This window comes from Ambystoma mexicanum, chromosome 4q, assembly GCF_040938575.1.
Source record: "Ambystoma mexicanum isolate Mex_15411 chromosome 4q, UKY_AmexF1_1, whole genome shotgun sequence".
In the NCBI taxonomy this organism is placed as follows: Eukaryota; Metazoa; Chordata; class Amphibia; order Caudata; family Ambystomatidae; genus Ambystoma; species Ambystoma mexicanum.
This window is the reverse complement of record NC_090928.1, coordinates 58,631,342-58,652,197: the sequence shown is the minus strand read 5'-3', so window position 1 is coordinate 58,652,197 and position 20,856 is coordinate 58,631,342. Positions and strand designations below refer to the sequence as shown.

The 20,856-nt window shown below is 46.0% G+C and overlaps 1 protein-coding gene across 7 annotated transcripts in view; it reads left to right on the top strand.

Annotated features, from left to right (window-relative positions):
- The window catches only part of LAMA2 (laminin subunit alpha 2), a 3,027,572-nt gene that overhangs the window by 2,422,552 nt on the left and 584,164 nt on the right, over positions 1–20,856 (top strand). For all 7 annotated transcript variants that reach the window (XM_069607473.1, XM_069607470.1, XM_069607476.1 and 4 more), the window contains one exon: positions 15,439–15,541. In XM_069607473.1, the coding sequence (XP_069463574.1) occupies positions 15,439–15,541 (103 nt within the window). The remainder of the gene's footprint in view (positions 1–15,438; positions 15,542–20,856) is intronic.

The window sequence follows — 20,856 nt, the reverse complement described above, 5'->3', positions numbered from 1 at the left end:
TTGCCTTTTGAGAACTGGGGCCCAAAAGTGTGGATCGTCCTGTGGACACACGGAGGGAGCCCATCTGGACCGGGCGCCCTCGAACTTCTAAGTCTAGTTAAGGCAGCATAAATAGAATTTGTTTCCCATGGACAATATAGAAGGATGTCCTTGGAAAAATCTTTAGTGTTAGACTCACGAAATCTATGTGGACAAGAGTACTTGGGTCTATAATATTGCACCCAGGTATCACCCGAAATTGAGGATTGAAACGATGTTTACATTGACTTAACTGTTCATAACGGTGACATCCAGCACATCATATTCTGTTGTAGCCCACCTCCAAACCACATGCACTCAATGCCCTGAACTTCCCCTGTCCTTCCTACAATCATCACATCAATTCCTCCCCAATACCCACCAGGTAATGATCCGCTCTTCTGCCACCGCCTTATCCTACTTTTTAGCACGTTAAATTAGGGAAGTCGGTAATATTACACTTTATTTTGTAGTACATATTTGTGCAGCCAAGATTAAAACTAGAGACCACCACAAAGCAGCTGAGGCTGCAGTGGTGGCTGTAGGGGTCGCCCACAGGGGGACTTCTTTCAGATCCTAAAGCACCCTATGTGCCCCCTTCTAAGCAGTAAAAGAATTCTGTGCGGTGCCTGCGGCCCATCACGGCGAAGACCCTGTGAAACCAGCCCTACTGTGACAAGTCTGCGCAGACCAAGAAGAATCCTAACTGAGGACTGCACACTTAACCCGAGAAAATGGATGCCGCCCGAGAAGATGGATGCCGAGGTTTAAGCCTCATTACTCCAATGATGGATCAAATCTATCAGCAAGAAGAAGAGACCGCCGCATGAGGCGCCCTTAGGCCCCACGTGTATCAAACCCGTCACTGCCACAAAAGGCCCTGTGCCAAAGTTGCGGGTATTAGCCTTGCACTGGACTTTCTAGGTCTTCATGCCACAAGGCGGTCCTCTGCCCAGACACACACATTGTGGGAGGTGCACATTCAAAAAGATGGCGCTCGACTGGCGAACCTGAATCTGCCCCCTTTCTCTGCTTGTGTGAGTGTATGCTCTGCTTTCCACAGCCTTTTATTTTGTCTTGGGGAGATGGCAAATTGGCGCCCACCGATGCGGGGCTAGTAGCGGGCGCAGAACATCGATCAGGGGAGTAGGGGAGGGGGGGGGGGCGTGGAGAACCAGCCCAAGAGCAAATATACTTGATTAATCAGCGCTGCAGCTTTGCTTATTAAGAAGCCCTGCTCCGGCAGCCCGTGATTCCTAATCTTTTTGTTTTGCATGGAGACGCGTCTTGATTAGCCATGTGTTCCCTACCGCACGCAACCCTACACAAACGGGTTATGCTAATTTTAGTTTTATACATAGCACAATCAAATGGTGTAACGCGTTTGCCAGCCGAGGCCTGATGACTTTGTCATTTTCTTCCCCAGCTGCATCCGGATTGCGCGTGTGCATACTAATGTGACCTTTTCACACAATTTAAAAATGTGCTAAGCACAAAGCTAAGTCAGGCGCAGGCCTAGCGCGGCGCTATTACAGCAATCAGTGGCTACTAGTCGGCCGCTTGCAGCCTCGTGTCGCTCGCCTCAGGCCAAAGGAATTTTAAACGAGTGTGCAGACAACGCCTTCAATTTAATGTAAGAATTTACTTTAAACAGTGGCAATATTTGCCCTCTTTTGTCGTGACAAATCGTTGTGCACTTTGGCAAACGAGTTTCTTTCGGCGTTCACGGGTTGCGTAATATGAGCGCGTCCCCAGCATTTGCGTACATGTGTCAGCCAGAGCCTGGTCCATAATATTTTTCTTCCGCCATATTACGCCTGGAACTTGGGTTGAACGCAGGCAGGCACAACTGAGCTTATTCTGAAGTTCAACACACCCGTGTCATATAATACAGTGTGTTAGCCTTTCCTTCTGCCTCTCTTGCAATATAAGCCAATGGAAGGGACCCGGACATCCCTTGGGCAGTGCCCTAGGGACAGGGATGGACTGCACAATAACAATGGACCCGACACAGGCACTAAGAGTGGCCCAAAATCTCAAATCGCAATTTGTTTCTTAGGTCCAATTAGTTGCAAATACTGCGTTTTACCCCAATATTGATCAGTTCCATCAGTCAAAACTACCAGCTGCACAGTACAGTCGCTCATTAAACTGGCCCGCTTTGGCCCAGAAAACTGGCCCACCCGAGGATGCAGGACACGCGTTCAGGCGTTGTCCCATAGGGCAGTCCAAGATTGTATGTTGCACACTTTTCAAGCTACGACCCCTGCCACTGTGCCGTGTTCAAGCGCCGCAGTGCTGCAGTGCAGCTTTGCATGCCATCATCATTGGGGGAAAAGTGCCTACACATACTAAACATAAATAAATAAATAAATACACAAGCCCGTAAGCCAGAACGTCATTGTTAGAAGGAACAAAACACAACCGTGATTATTTTCGGAGGAAACTCTGCCTTGGGCATTCATTGGGCTTTAGATGAACCTCACAAAGGGCAGGTCAAGGTCGAGCAGTGACGCACTTCACACGCTCTGCATGCGGTCTACATTGATTCCCTTCAGGGAAGGGGTTGGTCTAAAGGCATACAGGATCTAGGGTTCAGTCTATAAACTAGAACCTTATCTCGAATGTAAACAGTGTCGGGATTGGCTCAACACAGTGTCGCTCTCCAACCCCTTCAGGTATCAGTATGCGCATCCTACAATTCTTAGCCTCTTCTTATAAGTCTTTGGCCTTCCTTGGGACGCCCTCCCCTAGAAAACAATGCCCAAACAATGAGGCCAACAGAAAGTTCCAAACCCAATCTGAACAAGTCCTTCCCTGCCCGGCTACCCTAAGCTCTCAATTGAAATGTTCCATTGAATTCCCAAAATTCTAATCCTAAATGTCCAGTCCTAAACCTGCAAAGTAAAACACACACGTGTCACTGGAAAGCTCAAGGATTTACAGACAGTCCTTGCTCTTCCTGCCACCACAGCTCTTCAAAGACCTCACTGTTGGCTCCTAGATTCCTGGTATGAGGCTCCTTCTATTAGGCTTTCCCTCAGCTTCAAGTTGTGTCAATGGCACCTCGGCTTTTCACAGCCTGCCTTGCGTACTGTAGTTCTCTCCCCAGCCCTGGGTTACATACATCTCTCCCAGAACCTGGGTTTCCATCAATTAACACGGTAGGTCACACACAGACCTTGGATTGATTTATTTATTATGTATTTATTTATTGGACAGTTAAGAGCTGCTTGTACAACAAGACAGTGTTTCAAAGTGCCACAAGACACAGGAAGGGAAGATGGGAGAAAAATAAACAATGGAAAAAACTATGAATAAATAGAAAGAAACAGCGGTCCTTTTAAGTCTTGTGTCATTAGGAGCGTGCAAGTGCAGTGAAAAAGAGAGGAGAAAAGAGGGGGTGCTGTGAGGGTAAGTGCTATTAGGGTCCCCTAGGAGAGCAAGTGCCAGAGGTACCTGATTAGGAAGGCATCCGGTAAGTGCTTGGGTGGAGACAACCCAGGGGAGGAGGGAGGTCTACCACCCAACATGTAAGTGCAGGGTTGAGGCGAAACCACTCCATAGGCGGGTGGGTGCTCAGTTGGCATTGCAGGGGGGTGCTGTGGCAATTGGGCAGAAGGCCAGGACCCTATTTGACTCTTGAGGGGCAGTCTGCAAATCTCCGTGACAGAGGAGATGGTTAGCACGGGAGGGGAGGGGGAAGGAGGAGGAGAAGAGAAAGATTGCAATTTGTTTGCAGAACTGGAGATGATCCGGTTCAAGACAGAGAGAGAGAGAGAGAGAGAGGGAGACTGTTCCATAGGAGGGAGCCAGCAGAGGAGAGAGAGATCTGCCCCAAGCTCTCTGCTTGGAGAAGTGTTTGATCAGCAAGAGTTGGAGCCAGAAGATCGAAGGAATCTGGAAGGAGAGTATTTAGTAAGAGAGTTGCAGGTAGCGTGGACCTAGGCCCCAGGCAGCCTCGTGGATGATGCAGAGGGTCTTGAATTTGATCCTTGCAGGAACCAGGAGCCAATGGAGGGATTTAGTGCTTGAGAGATAATCCCATGGCTTGAGGCCAAGGATAAATCTTGCAGCCCTATTCTGGATTAGTTGAAGAGGGCGGAGCAAAGAAAGAGAGAGGGTGAGGATGAGGCTGTTACAGTAGCCTAGCCTGGAGAGGACCAAAGCTCTAAAGACATTGAGCTTCGGGGGGACACAGGAAAGGAAGATGAAAGCTGGCCTTCTTGGAAAAGTCCAAGTTGTGAGGCGTAAAGGAGAGGGAGGAGCCGAAGATGACCCGAGGTTTCTGGCCTAAGTGGAAAGTGAGCCCATAGAGGGCAGCCAGAGGGCAAGAGGAAAATGGGGGACATGTGTCCCGATAGGCAGGATCTTGGTCTTACTGGCATTAAGTGAGAGATCATTGGAGGTGCACCAAGACTGAATAGCAGACAGGCAGTTAGGGATGATGGAGGAGGAAGAGAAGGAGGAGGAGGAACATGGGAACCTGAAGAAGAGTTGTGTATCATCTGTGTAGCACTGGAAATGAGGAGAGAAGGCAGAGATCGGGTGAGCAAGAGGTGCTAGGTAGATGTTTAAAAGCCAAGGCGAGAAGACAGCCCTGGGGAAAGGGTATTTCATCAGTTTACGGTAGCACCATGTCACATGGTCATGAGAGGCTTAGACAGAGACATGGTCATGTTTTAACAGCTTTGACTTTATTATTGTAACAGGGTAAGAGGATGCATAAATGCTGGTAGAAACTAGGAGGTATTGTAATGATAAGTAAGATCCTAATGAAAACAGCGTTAAGAATGGCACAACAGAAAGTGGGGTATTTATTTATTTGTTTGTAAACCCCCTTAAGCCCTAAGGTAAACGGGCGCTATTAACAAATACAGACAACAGGACAAAACATGCACAGAGAATCCAACAACAATTAAAAGCCAATAGGCAAGTAAATTCAGCTAACACAAGTAAGAAAGGGCACAGGAATGAAATTAGATGAAATACAAACAAAATAAAAAACAAAACCACAGAGGTACGGGCAAGACGGTAAAAGTAGCACCGATCACTGCGACTATGTGCTCATGTTTCCAACCCCTCCAGTGGCAGTTCTACAAATGTAAAGTCCTTAATCCTAATCTTAATAGTCCTTCAACCTCCAGGCACACCACATTCTAAAAAAAATGTTTAGTTGGGCTGAAAAAGATGTTAAAACCAAATCAGTTTAAATATTCATCCCGCAATTGTTGCTTTGTTGGAATACAGATCCTAAATACTTTCAATTTTCAACCACGTCGAGTTTGGAAGAATCGAAATACCACTGACATTTCATTTTACTTTTCTTGACAAAATTGAGGATCAGGACCTTTATTTTGAATGCATTAATTTCAAGATCCAGACCTCTCAGGTTAGAAACAAGGCACTTAAGGGAACATTGCAGACCATTTGGAGATGGATCTAAAATGAAGATATTATCTGCATAGAAGTTGTATTGAATCAGATAAGTACCCAGACATAATGGAAAGCTGCTGGTTTTAACAAATGCCTTCCATAGATCTGAGTTAGAAAGATTGAACAATGCTGGCACCAAGACGATTCCTTAGCGCAACCCTTGTGGGTAGAAATTAGGTCTATAAATCTCCATGCTTATCGGGGCAAATTTTTATTTGCATATCTGTGTAAATAGGTGAGAACACTTAACAGCCCCCTTCACAAAAAATAGAGGAAACCCCTTGCTCAAATCATTTTTCTACTACTCTAAGATTATGACTTGGAAGATTATGATTTGGAACTTTCTGCTCGTCAGTCCTTTGGACATTATTTTATTTATGTATTTATTTTATTTCATTACATTTGTTATACGCCCAGACCCGGGGGTAACACAGCGTAGTTACAGACAATGGGAGAATGCAATCTTAGAAAGTACACAAAGGCACACAGGAAAAGCAGTCAATAATATTCAATGATATGCAAGGCAGTCAATAATATACAATAATATGCAAAGCAGTCAGATATGTACAGTTAATTGGAGCGGATTAGTGCTCTAGTTCAGTTAGAACTTATTGAAGAGCCAAGTCTTCAGGATGCTTTTGAATTTAGGGAAGGAGGTTTCGTTCATAATGTGGGTAGGTAGAGCGCATTCCAGTGTCTAGGTGCCAGTGTTTTGAAGCTACTGCCCCCTGCTTTCTCTCTTTTGTATCTGGGGGTTTCAAGGTATGCGTTTTTGTTGGACCTGAGAAGTCTAGTCTGGGGATTCATCGTGACTGTGTTGTTGAGGTATTTGGGAGCTTTGTTAGCCCTGCATTTGTGGGTGATGCTCAGGGTTTTAAATAGAATTCTGGCTTGGATGGGGAGCCGGTGGTGGTCTCTTCTGGTGTTAGAGATATGTTCAGATTTTTTGATGCCTAGAGCTGCTCTGAGGGCTTTGTTCTGCATGAGTTGGAGTTTGGCTATGTTGGCTTTGGAAGTGCCCAGGAAGAGCATATTACAATAGTCTAGCTTAGACAGTATGAGTGCTCTGGCTAGAGTAACACATTTTTTGGCTGAGAGGAATTTACGGCTGAGGGAGATGAGTTTGGAGGTGTAGGAAGTGGACGAGGCTAATGTGTTTACTTGTTTAGACATGGATAGTGTTGCGTCTAAGTAGACGCCAAGGGTCTTGACTTGTTTAAGGACAGGGATTGTGGTTCCATCAATGGTGAATGATTTGAAGGCGGGCTCAAGGGTGTTGATTTTGCTGGAGGAGCCTAGTATGAGGAGCTCCGTTTTGTCGTCGTTGAGACAGAGGCTGTTATTAGTTTTGCAGACTAGATTAGAAGTTGTATGATTTGGACACACGTCCTTGGAGCTGTTGGGCACCTGGAGAAAACCCCACTTTGTGTTGTTCCATTCTTAAATTTGTTTGCTTTGGGACCCTCATTATTTGTAGGCATTTGCTTAGTTGAAATAGGCTTACGGTTAACCCCTTTCCCGACTGACCACTAGGTAAAACCATCCTTTTGAACCACATTTATCAAGAGGCAAATGTGTCATTGCTCAACGATATTGCAGTAGCCAAGGGACCGGAGGATATCACAATTTAGCTTGAGGGTTTGAAACATTTATCATCTGTTCCCGTACTCGAGCCCCTGTAAGGAAAGCATGGTATCAAAGTAAGACGAACACAAGTGATCACAGTTCGCATGGCGTTCCCCTCAGCCATGCGCAAACACCTGTTTCACAATTCCCTCAGTCGGGTTCACAATTTCACAATCGTAAAAACTTCTACAACCTGTCTAGGACTATCGATTGTACAAGGGGTTTGGCTCGACCCTTGTATGACCACATTGACACCTCCCACCAGCCTTTCCTATGGCCTTTTGTTACTCGTAGTTCAATACCTTTTTAGCTCAACACTGTCTCTTTGTTCAGGATACGGGTGCCAGTGAGAGATCCTTGAATGAGTGCCCACATAGCGCCGGACCACTCTATCTCTGGTACCAAGTTCATTCACACAAAAGACTTCCATATCTTAATCTTCTTAATTTTGCCACTGCAACCTTGAGCCTAACACAGTCCGGCCCACTATCGGGTTCTTCTGACTCAACGCCTGCGCTGAACTCGCTGGCATTTCTTTTGCTGCTGGAGTAAAGGATGGTAACACAATGGCAACTTCATCTCCCTGCCTTGGCTATCAGTGCGGGAGGGTTCCATGTACCGCTGACATGTATCACACCACTTGCCAGCTGTGATTCCCAGTCTTATGTTTCTGTTGTCGAAAACTTTGCTGGTCTGGTTTGAAAAGGGCATGGGCAACTCCCTCCATGACGTCCTTTCAGGTTTCACCACGTTTCTCTGTTCCGTTTGAATTGCCGTCCTGAAATAGCTATTTCCTTGTGCGTTCGGCCTTGCTCAGTGTGTGCTCTCGTGCTCTGCCGTTTATCCCTATGGGGAAGGGAAAGGGCACTCGGGTGTGTGTAGTTGTCGGCAATTGGCTGACTCTACCTGACAAGTACCAACACAAGGGTCCGGCAAACAGCTCTGGTAGTAAGTCCATTGTCGCTCACGGTGTGAGGAAGTGTTCATGTTGGAAAAGGGCAGGTAGAGTTTCTCAATATCCTACTGGGTAGGATGGAGAAAAGGTGTCGTAAGGAAGGGGAATACCACGTCTCACCCTTCAGTGTCTCACTTCCACTCCCCAAAGAACACCCATCCAGATGATCCTCCCATACTGGTCCACCTCCAGAAACTGGATGCAATAGCGATGCTGTAAGGAACTCATGCTGGCAACAGTAAAGACAGACACAAGTGATCACGATTCAAGAGTGTATATTGTAAACTATATGCATGTTGGAAAAACACCTAATCTAACCTAAATCTAAGATGGGAGCAAGCGTTGACCATCAAATGAATAATAAGGCAGTCCTTGTGGCGTCTTGTCAAAGTAAAAGGCCTATACTAAAAGAAAACTATTGCCAAATCCTAACAACTAATTATCGATAGAATGTGGGATAGAGATTTCAATAATGAAAAGTGTTCACAAATAATAAGTCAGGATATGATTGCCAGGTGTCCCCTTCCCCATGCTTTATGCATGGGGCAAGGTGGATCTCCTAAGCACAGCACACACTTGAGCTTTCCCAGCACGAGCCGACAGTTCTGCTCCAGCTATCAGGTTCTTCGATGGTTAAGTCTCTTTTCAATAAAAAGTCTCTTGTCTTCAGGGGCTGATATTTCCAACAAACAAACACAAAGTAATGGGTCCCACTTTTCCGGGCACAGACCTCTTGCCAGTTGTATTCAACAAATCACTTAAACAGTTCCTTTCTTAACGAACTTTGATACTGTTGATATCTGCTGCAACACACGCTGGTTATTGTTCGCGGTCTTATGATTCCTTCTATTGAGGTTTCACGGTTCTGTGTCTACAAGGGCAATGTCACTTCTCCCCTTGGTATCCTCTTGACTCGTGCCGTCTTTCTCCTGCTTTTGAACTGCCGACTGAGTTAGCTCTCACGTTGTGCGGTCTGCCTTGCTCGTAGTGTGCGCTCTTGCTCCAGCTTTTGTCCCTGTGGGAAAGGAAAGGGCCATGAGGTGTGTATGATTCAGGTGAATTGCCTGACTTTGCCTGACCCTTGTACTGGGACATGTCCGGTAAACGGCTCTGGTGTTAGTCCGTTGTCTTTTGTATTGTGTTAAAGTGTTCATGTCGGAAAAGGGGGGGTTAGTGTTTGAAATATCTTATGTGGTAGGATGGAGAAAAGGTGTTCAAAGAAGGGGGATACTGCGCCTCGCCAGTCGATGTCCCACTCCCCAAGGACCCCCATCCAGGTGAGGCTCCCTCACTGGTCCACCCCCAGGAACTGGATCCAATAGCGATGGCTGTGTCCTGGCAACCTGGATGACAGATCACTGGGGACTAGCCATGGAGACACCTTCAGGTTTCTCACACTCTGCCCCATTTGTCCGCGGAGCAACCCTAGTGCGCTGCCTACTGTTTGTGATACTTCATCCTGCGTACTCCTCACCATAATACAGACGCGCAATCAATATGGCACTCAAAAAGCACAATTTTTGGCAGGAAGAAATGCTGAAGGCCTCCACTGCCACCCCCTTCACTCTAATCCCGACTCTACGCTAAAGAACATGCATTTAATTAACTATTTAAAATGTATAAATTAGTATAACTGTACATAACTTGTACATGTTTTCTTCCCTTTACATTTTCCCTCTGGTATCTTCCGCCTTCAGCTAGTTCTCCTCCTGCACACTTAACACCATCAATTATTGTGAAGCACCCTCCAGTGGCAATGGTCTGGCCATTGTAGTCATATGCAGGGTTTCTGATTGAAGTGCTCGACTCTTTAAACAGATTTTCTTGTCCTGAATACATTGCATGTCTAGCGCAGCTGCGCAAAAGATTTGCACTACTGCTGTGGCTTACAGCCTTTCAAAGGTGTCTATTTGCCAGCGCGCGGACAGGTGCAGTCTTGGAATGCTCCCTCTTACGGGACCCACAAACTCCCCCTCTAAATGAGGGACGCTGTTCAACTGCAAGTTTGTTTGCTCGGCTCTGTTATCCACACATTCACTGCATCCATTTCAAAGCTACACATTTCAAGGAAAACCCATTTCACTGCAAGCTCGTTACACCAAAATTGCATTACGAGTATGGCGGTAAGTGATAAAATTGGTGGTACACAGTTACCGCCAATTTTACTACTATGCCAAATTATGAGCTTGGGCTTGGAGTGGAGGATTTAACCCTGGGAAAATCCTGGAGGTAAATTTGGTCACTCACTGCTGAAAAAATCGGCAGAATCGGCGGATTTACTGCGCCGGTAATTCCGCCATAAAGGCCCCATTGAGTCCAATGAACTCAAAATAAATGGGGAATTACACTGCTACCGCTACCTGTAATCTGGCAGAAATTCTGCCAGACCAAGTGGCGGTAACAGTAATTCAGTTAGGCGGTATTCTGGCAGATTTACCACAGGTTTACAACCCAACTCATAATGTGGCCCATTGTGTTAAAGGTAAAACTCATTGACATTTCAAATAAAAGCCAAATAGAAGCACCTCATTTAATAATCAAAGAGAAGGAATAGGGCATTAAAAAAAGAGGAAAACGGCAAGTAATGAAAAAAAGAAAGACATAGTGGTACAAAGTGGATGGCAAAGAACAGTAGCCGAAACTAGGGATCTATCAGTGTTTCACGATTTTTTTTGTTGCCAAATGTTTTCTTCCAATTTTTCATTTGTTACCTCAAGACCCCACGCACCAACCTTACATGCCCAACCCGACCCCCCTCTATATACCATACCCATAGTTTATTTACCTCAAAACTACAGATGGTAATAAAATCTGCAAAAGAAAATACGGCAAAGTTGCATTCAGCAAATGTTTGGAATGCCATAACCAGGCCTGGGTAAGCATTCTCAAAGGTGGCGTGCAGGCTCCCATAGAGCTCCAGGTGAGGTGTGGGTGGTTTGTGGGTTCCCATAGATTGTTTTCTCCAGCAGCAATCACCTATGAGAGCCATACATCTTCATGGATGATTGGCCTAGTCATTGGGAAAACACAAGCCCAAAATAACTTGCAAGACTACACAAAATGTGTGAAAGGGAGTGGTGGGGATGTGGTGGGATAGGATTTGGATTTGTTTTATGTCTTACGTTGCTCCATTGTACAGCGCTTTGGTGTAAGGCGCTTTATAAATCAATAAATACAAATATAAAATACAAATAGGAGGTATTAACAAGATTGAGACCTCTGCATCTTTGAATGTTACCTAGCTAGGACAGTACATTCAACTTTTCAGTAAGATATCCCAGATCTCTGCAACAGGTTCATTAGCCTACTGTGTGTAACCTGCATGCCCCGGTTTAAATCTGAATAAGAACAGCTCAGCTTTTCATCCTTCTGAATTTGATAACATTAGTAAAGCTGAAGTTGGAAGCGTTTGGTTTCAGGTCAGTCACATAACAGGTATGTGTGGATTTGTTTTTCATCACACAGAGGTTAATACGTTGGGTATTACTGAGGTCAATATTATTGAAATATAGAGAATCCACTACAGCCACAGACCCTGGCCTCTAAAAAGCGTGAAGGGCTGGGAAAGAGTCAGTCATGCATTCGGTCTGCATGAAGTTATGTCCTGTTGAGTTTTCTTCTACCGGAACCACTCAAGTGAATCATTGTATAGTAGGTCAAGTCCATGGCATTGAAAGCAAACAGTCTAACCTTTTCCATAAGTTTGTACAAAGTGTGTAACAGAGGTTTCAACACATTTTGCAGTAAAGAATGGGCGACATCACAATGATACATCCCTTAAATAAAAACATGAATTGGTACTATGCCTTTGTGTGTCATTCTACTGCTTTTCTGCAGGGCCAGTTTCTGTTTTACTGTTGATCTGCCTCTTTTACATCGCTTATGAGGTTGGGTAGTTTCATGGAGTTTGCCCGGGTGCTTTGTCTGTGCAAATAAATGAGCAGTCATTGGGCCTCATTCCGACTATACCGGCATCTGGTACTTATTACCGGCACCCAGTCCGGCTGCATTGCTGCCAGATTACGTGTGCCAGCGGAGCGGTGTAAATCCCCAATCATGGAGTCTCACAGGACTCCATGAGGGGACCTACTGTCATTATAGCCCCTGGCAATGACGGTAGCGGTAACTAGGGCTTGTTTGGCTGGTAGGGTGCCAGGCTTACTTCCAGCATTTACCTGGAGGTAACCCAGGTGCCCCACCAGCACTCCCATAGTCGGACGATCCGGTAAAGTGCTGGTGTCCCCTGATACCGACACTTTTTTACCAGACCGCCCGACTCGGAATGAGGCCCAAAACCCAGGTAAAAATGCTGAGGATGGCTTTGCATTGTTTGAAGTCAGTAAATGGGAAGAAAAATAGGCTCTGGAGTTTTTAAAACTACTACATTTCTACAACAACTTTTGGTGTACTTTGCATTGCACTCCTATTGTGTGCTCCACTCAAAATAAAGGCCTATCTATACATTCAGGTTGCTTTTAATTACTAAGGGCCAGAGTGATATATGATATGATATGGTTTATAACGCGCCCATACACAAGTGTTTCAGAAGTGTATAGAGAAGTAAGTTGGGTATATTCATTCACCAAAATACCAGGGGTAGCAGAAATGACATCACGCCAGCAGAAATCACAGGTGGTGCCACCACTTGACCTTCATCCCGGATTATATCGCGACCCGTTAATGCCACATGGCATTTGCTCCTGGTGACATGGCAGGAAAAACATCCCACATTTTTATAAAGGGTACAGTAAGTGTAAGATTGACAAAGAGCACTAAAGCAGGCAAAACAAGTTTAGCTTCCAGCCATACATTGTGTAGAGCTTCCTGGAAGTGCTATGAGAGCCCTGCTGGATGAGCCCTTGGCATGGCTTGCCGCATTCTGTCAAACCTGTTTAATGTAAATGCATCACGGGTGTGCTAAACAAAGTATCATGTGCTTTTGCCAACTCGCTTATACAAATGGTGCAGCCCCTGCAAAGCGTCCACTGTATTCTCTCCATGGTGCATAATCTCACACTTTCTAATAATTATTAGTGTAATACAGCCATACTTTCTATGGCTTTGTTCAAACATTTAAATATACTTCCTTAGAATATATAATATATAAATAACAAGAAGAAACAATCGGTGCATCACACATATTACAAAGCTAAAGTTACAAAACATTCAAACAGTGACGAAAATCATCCAGCATTCATTTAGCTTATTATAACCATAAACTCAAAGGAGAATTTGAGAATGCATTATGAGCTGTCCGGAAGCATCTCATTATCGCACCATGATACATTTACTTATTTATAGTTTGATAGTTGGCCGCTTTTACGGCAATTCTGTTTCAAAGCGCCCACAGGGCAACGGGGAGGGGGGCGGGGGGCAAACCTACTATGCCTTGTGAGTGTTCAGAACGTGCAAGTGCAGAAGGGAAGGGGAATTGGGGTAGGTGCTGGGGTGCTTGTGGGTGAGCAACGGGTGAAGTATAAGTGCGAGCCTCTAGGATGGATGATGTGACGATGCAAGTGCTGAGGATAGACAGAAGCTGGGGGCGATTTGGTGTGGGAGGTCAGGGCCCCCGAGGATGCATAAGGGCCCTGGACACCGAACAAGCAACTGTGAAATTAGCAGAGGGGGGGAAGGAGGAGGTAAAGAGGAAAGCCTTGAGGCGCTTGCGCAATTTAAGAAAGTCCTGCTCAAGACAAGAGGGAGGGGAAGGCTGTTCTAAAGAAGGGAGCCAGCTGAGGAAAGCAATCAACCTCCTGCCCTCTTTTTAGTGAAATGCTTTACACATAGAGAGTTGGTGCCAGAGGAGCACAGCGGTCTAGAAGGGGAATATTTAGTCAGAGAGAGTTGCAGATAGTGTGGTCCCCAGCCCCAGACCACCTTGTGGATGATAGAGGGATTTGAATTTAATCCATGAATCAAGCGGGAGCCAGTGAAGACCTTTTTGGGCATGGAGTTTGAACCGTTTCCCTGCATATATTTACTCAACATTTTGTTACTGTCTGTGGTCAAGTCCTCATACATGCCATATGCCCTTAGATGCTTTCTACCCAAGGGAACTGGAATGTTACACAGTCATTATGGGCCCGATTGTTTTCTCCCCCAATTGCTGCACGCCAAGAAAGACATTGCACGAGACTTCCCACAGAATAGAAAATGCGTGCCGTATTCATGGCATGTACTGCGCAAAGTAACTGTATTCTCAAGTCGCACCCGGAACGTCCCTCGCATACTCCCACGCAAAGCATAACAGCCAGAAAAGCTACCTTTGTGTGCTCCCCCAGGCGTGAACATGCGCACCCTTCAAACAGTAAATTACCCAGTGTGTGCTGAGCCTTCTCCAGCCCTATGTGCACAAGGATTTACTGAAAAGGACCGCCTTCACAGAGATACATGCTATGCACTGGCTGCGACACATGGTCAACATTGAAGACATGAAAAGGCACTCTTATACCGGCTTCCTCAAACACGGAAATGTCACAGACACACACACTGGAAATATGGGAACACATCTTCCTCCACAATAATAACCCTGAAGATGCACTGCCCGTTATTTATTTTATTTATTTATTGTGGAACATGAATAGTTTCCTTTTGTCAATGGAGGCAGCTCTCCCTCTTTTCTTTTCGGAGCTGCTTGCAGTGGCGGCCCCCCGCTAGGCACTAGCAAGTACACCGGAAAAGGAGAACTTTGCCCAACACTTTTCATGCAGCAAAACACAAACTGACCTGAGACAAGTGACTTTTTTGACAACTGAAACGCGTGGGCAACTGGCTAATGATACTGCCTCTGTTAAACAATTAAGGTTTGCCAAGGGTCGCAGTTGCACTGTCTCGTGGACTTTGACCCCTGGTCACAGGGGCGTTGCTAGGGGGGGCTAAGGGGGCTATAGCCCCTGATCTTTTGGTTGTAGCCCCGGATAGAATCTCAGGAGCTACAGCCAAAAGACTAGCTAGCCCCCAGTCCCAACAGTTCCAACATCAGCTTAGCCCCGGGTCTTTTCCAGACCTAGCAACTCCCCTGCCTGGTCACAAAGAAAATAGTACTGAGTTACCCGGGACATCGCCTTTGTGAACCTGACCGTGCGTCTCTGTTGCAAGGGGAAATGGATTTTAAATGTATTATACCAATAAGTGGGTGAAGAGGTGGGCAGTGGGGTTGGGGGGCAAGGGACAATAATAATGACAGGAAACCCAATACTCGTAAATGCGTTTCCTATGCTGGCTTATGGATGCAGCTAGTTATGACCGGCTGAGAAATGTTGGATGGGCAAGTCTTTGATCCATGGGCGTAGTGGAGGGTTGGTGGCACCACATCACCCCCTTCTTGTGTATGCCATGAAAGCTGCAGTGTGCGAGTGGCAGCAAATGACTCTTCATAACTACTCCATATTTTCTAACGACAGGCCAGTGGTCCCCAAGGAACCCTGAAGGACGGCGCAAAGGCCTCCCTTCAGAAAAGCTTGAGAGTTGTGGGTGGCGCCAAGAAGCAGGAGAACGACGTCAAAGGTAAGTTGATGGATCTTTGTGGTTTTCTCTCTCATAAAATGTCGGCCTGCATCAGGGCCCAGTTTGTCAAAATGCCTTCCCTTAGTTGTGGATTTTACGCAGCCAGGCCTCAGAATGTTCAATCAGTTCTTGTGTGTGCCGAAAGAGAGTGGAACATATCTGGGGTATTGTAATTTGTGAGTGAGGGCGAAAAGATGTTTCAATTTGTAGAGTCACCATGGAAACACGGGTTTAAATCTCGCAGTACATCTTAATATTTTATTCCTAACAGCACCAGAGCTCATCTTACCTTGTCAGCTGATTTTGTTTGACTTAGAGAAAGCACATTAGATATTAGAGAAAGTTTAATATTGTGAATCCGGTAAGGTGTCCAATTTCCTAAGCAAATTAGGCCCGTGTTTCAGATTTGCATTGCATTGTAAAAATAAAGTAGCTATTATGTTTCTTTGCAGTACATTGCAGGACGCTGAACCAATGAAGTGGCTTGCACGTGGGAGGGGAGTTGGGGGGGGGGGGGGGGGGGGGGGAGAGGGGGAGGATTTCATAGTCTGCAGAAACCTGTGCATGTGCGCCACTGTTCACGTGCATGCGTGTATGTCAGCGCCAAGGACCTAAGAACCTTCAACACAACTTATATGTTGAATGTGTTTTCCTGCTTCTGTACAGATCTTTCCCGCCCTTGAGCGTGTATTCTCGGTGTAGTCTCCTGGGATATCAGCTCATCTACCCAAAACTCTATTTCCTACTGATTAACCCTTGAAAAAATAGGCCAAAAACCGTTTACTAACTCTGCGAAAGACAAAATGTTGCACAAATGCTAATAGAGAATATATATAAGTATCTGGCAGAGAAGCCCTTCGTAACAAGTACGTGTAGCCAGGTGGGCTGCACTCCCAGAGCAGCCAGAGAATAAAGTGTTCTTCGGCGAATTCAAGAAAGCACCACTTCATAGTCCAGCTAACACTTAAATTGTATTAATAGTGTGCTGAAAGGGAAAGACCATGGAACAGGACGATGCATTTCGCGGTGCTCCGACCGCTTGATCACGTGGTTCTGATTTCACGTGGGCTGCCCTGGTCAATTAAAAAACAATATATATATATATATATTTATGTTTCACTACGCACTTAGCCATCAACTGCTGGTGATTTTGGAGGTGTCACCCACCTTCGATATATTTCACTCGCCTCTAATGGACTCACCCTCCCAGGGAAACCTTTATCAACAATATATTCGTCTCCATTTACTTCAATGGGATCACATGCCAAATACCTGATTTCAGGCACATTTTTAGAGTCAATAGGTTGAGAGGCATGCAAGCAGCAATGCACCGTGATCTCATGGCATAAATAAAATCGACTTAAAATAGGCGTTATATTAAATGTGTTAAGTGGCCATCATTTACTGTTAGATCCCAACATTTCCCAGAATGCCCCATTCCTTCCTCGAGTGGTCAGATGACCTGCATGATAGTAGGTACCAACATTCATAATATTTTCTTGTTCTGGGTTTCTTTTCCGAGTAAGTTCTGAGCTCCTCCATTTTGTGTTCAGTTTCACTTTACAACAACATGGTTTCTTCACCTAATTCTTAAATACTTAATTTCAATGGCAGTGCATACCTCCCTCTTGCTAGTACTCTTGGAAGAGGAGATGTATGGTCTCTCCCGTCCCATTGCCACCTTGCCGTACAAAACTTTATACTCTATGTAACCGTGTGGAGGGACAGTAGGGAAAAGGAACCTCGGTATGAGGATACAACCTCTTGAGGGACAGGGATTAAGAGTGTGGCGGCCACGAGTTATCCAGGAAATCCTGAGGGGAGTTTTGTTGCAGGGTCCTGGGTGGGACTCTGTCGCCTCTGTCGACGGAGGCCAAAGACCCTTCTCAACCTGGGGAAGGCGACTTTCCATGGAAGTGCTTGCGAGAGACAGACCTACCCTTGGGGTGGGGGAAATGAGGGTGACCCCTGTCCCCAGCTCCACAGTATTCATGGAGCTGCTCATGTACATTGGTGCTTCTGTCTCTGAAAGAATAGTAAATGAGACCTGGCCAGGACAGAGGATGCTGGGTATTGGAACAGATGGTTCACACATAACTACAGCTACCAGCCTGCACCAGACTCCTCAGAAACCTATGATGGATTGTTGATCCTAGGAAGCAGTATAACATATAGAACAACAACTGGGAATACAAATAACACAATCCACTTCGGCCAAACGGACAAGACTCAGCCTGGAACAAACTGGTTTCAAAAGTGGGAATGGACTAGGCGTTCCCCTTCAGAAGCTGAATAGAGACTAAAACACCTACCCCACAAACTCCAGACTGGCTATAGGGGAGCAGTGGGTCAGCAACAAATTAGCTGGAACCAGCAGAAAGGTTCCCAGCTCTAGGGGAGACCAGGTAACCCACCCACACACCTTTGTAGGCAAAGACAGGGGAGTTGCAAACACATGACCCCAGTGACTACATGGTCATCATGGCAAAGATGGAGGCTGAAAAGGTTCTAGGGGTATTTTTGAAGACTTCCAGGGGAAGTCCCAGGCCTCAATGGGATAGCTTAGACAGAGAGGCCCAGGCAATTTGCTGATTCAAGTAGCCAATGCGAACTAAGGGAGGTTTCTAGGCTGGAAGGAACGTTATAAAAAGCCAGCAGAGTCAGTCGACAGTGAGAGGTGTATGGATTAGGCCAGAGAGTAGTTGCAGGAGGATCAACAGGCCAGAGCGGAGTGATTCGAGATAAATCTGGAGGGAGAGTGGCAGGTTGAGAGAAATAAAGAGAGAGTAGGAAAGTGAGAGGCTGGAGGGAGAAGGAGAGTAAAGGCAGGGTACTGTTAGGGGAAATGAGATTTGGCAGGACGTGGATGAGAAGGGATTTCGTAGGCAGAAACAGAGAGAGATAAAACCAGTAAACAGAGTTCAGTGAAAAGGGATAGACCAGGAGAGATCAGTTGGAAGGTGGAGACAGGAAAAGGCGCAGTAAACAGCAAGACCAGGTGACGGATTGTGCAGGGAGTGTGAGGGAGAAACAGAGAGAGAGAAAAAAACAAGGGTGGAAAAAGAGAGGAGACAGGTGCGTGAGAAAAAGGTTAAGAGATTGCCACTGAGAGGGGAAGGGCACCCGGACTATCAGGCTACCCTGCTAGGTACCATAGGAAGTCCCTGTGGGAGTCAGAGAAAAAAGGCTATGGCCTTAGGCCCTCCTTAGGACAGGGATAGAATAGATAGTAGGGGTACCCCGACTCTAGAAAAACTCGGCACAGCAGTATGGCAGTAGGGAAACTGGGCTGGGCTAGGGAAGTTGGAGGTGCACCAAAGGTTAAGGGAAAGGTAAACACTAGACCACAAGCCCCATATTGCATGCATTTGAAAATCCTAAGTTTTATAATAAAAACTGGAAAACCTATTTGTTTTGCCTTGTGACTTATTGGGCACCTTGTCACAGCTTCCTAGATCTTCAGGTGAACCAGATAGTTGTGTGAGTGTCTGGGTTTTATGAAGATGAGATTAGGGGAGAGGAAGAGGACTAGTATGTAGACCGCTGGCAGAGGGAAGCAGGAGCATGACAAACCCAGTGAGCCTGTAGCCAGGAGACCGGGCCAAATGAAAATTAGCAGAAGTGGTAGCCGGGAATTGTGGTGGAAGACAAGAGGGAAAGGGGGAAGCAGCGGGAGAGTCCGATCTAGGAACACACAAGAGTTCATTGCAACTAATTTGGAGAGTTGCGACACATTCTGTGGAATCCTGGAAACAACATTAGAATGCTTGAACTGCCAAACCTGTGTGAGCAAAAGCAGATAGGGATGTGTGCAGTCTTCCCAGCGTCCATCTTTGAATGGTGAACCAACATGTCAAAGCCAGCATTGATTATTAGGTCTACAGTTCCAAATCCCCCGACGTTTCATGACACTTGATAATTCTACTACATAAAATATAATGTCTATGGCGTTTCTCAGATGGGGTGTGTTTGTAATCTGAAAGAGATCCCCACAATACTGATTTAAACGACCTGTTATGCTTTCTGTCGGACATAGAGCCAAAATGACCTCCCACAAATATTTCCCTGCCTTACAGTTATGTGCCTGCTCTGCCTCTGCTCCACACAACAGGCCTGTGTTTTGTGTACGGCTGGTCCCTGTTTAAGAATGAATCTAGTAAATATGGCAGATTATACCCTGTCGAGTCTGTTAAGGTGCCATTTTGTCAGTACTTTTTGCCAGGCTCCAGCATGGAGGAGGTGTACTGTTTCTAAGATACGCAACCAGGGCTCCTCCAGCTCTCGTTTGCTCACCTTTCGGTGGGGATATTCAGTCTCCCAGATTTAGCCCTGCCAAAAAGCATACACAAATCAGCCATGAGACCGATTTGAAATATGTTTCCCAATAGGTATTTCTGAGCATTGTAAGAGCAAACTAAAGACATTTTCCAAGGGCCCAATAATGTGCATAAAAAAAGCCAGTCGGGGTTAGGATAGTTATTTCAGTTCTTGTGAGGGGTGGGTTCTGCTCCTTCCTGAAAGCTATAATAAAGCAAAATCAAACGCAGGGGGAGGTGCTGACTGTCCCAAATAAACCATAGAGAATCCCAAGGAGAAACATGCCTCTTGCAATCTTGCTCTCTCAGCAAAGTCTCTAACTTTCATAGCATCGAGGGCGATGTTCTTGTGAAGCTAAGGTCCAGTGGGAAGTCCTCTTCCCAGGTGTCAAGTCTGCGCTGGAACCTGATGGTTGATTCTGTAATTGGTGAGAGGTCTATGCAGGACCCTGTGATGAACCTAGGGTGGCCTTTTGTTTTCCTATAGATCTGAGCCTTAGTTTAAAGTCGGCTCCAGTATGATACCAACTCCCCCACTCAGGGTCCTGGTTCTATCGCTTCCCAAAGTAAACTCTCTCCTCTTCTGGGTGCCCCACTGCACAAACCAGTACAGGTGGGAACATCTCCTCTTCCTTACTTCTCTCTATCTTTGTCCTCATGCTTCTCCTGAAACTCCTTGATGCTATGCCTTAGGCGCCCACACCCATTGCAGGCTTCCGCTTGCATCTTCTCTCAGTCTCCACCTCCTCCCCCTTGTCGTCTCCCCTCCCTTGAGCCTTCCTTTCCTTTTCTGCCTCTCTTCTACTCCTCGTAATGTCTGTTTTGCCGCTCCACTCTGATCACTCCTCTTTTTAATGGTCTCCTCACAGTTCGGCACCTCCTCCCCACATACTCCTCTATGAATGGCTGACTTCTCCACCTCTTCCGTCAAGATTCCACTTACCTCCTGCTCCTTAGGTCTGGATACAGAGCTGTTTAAAAAGATGACGGTGAGAGAAG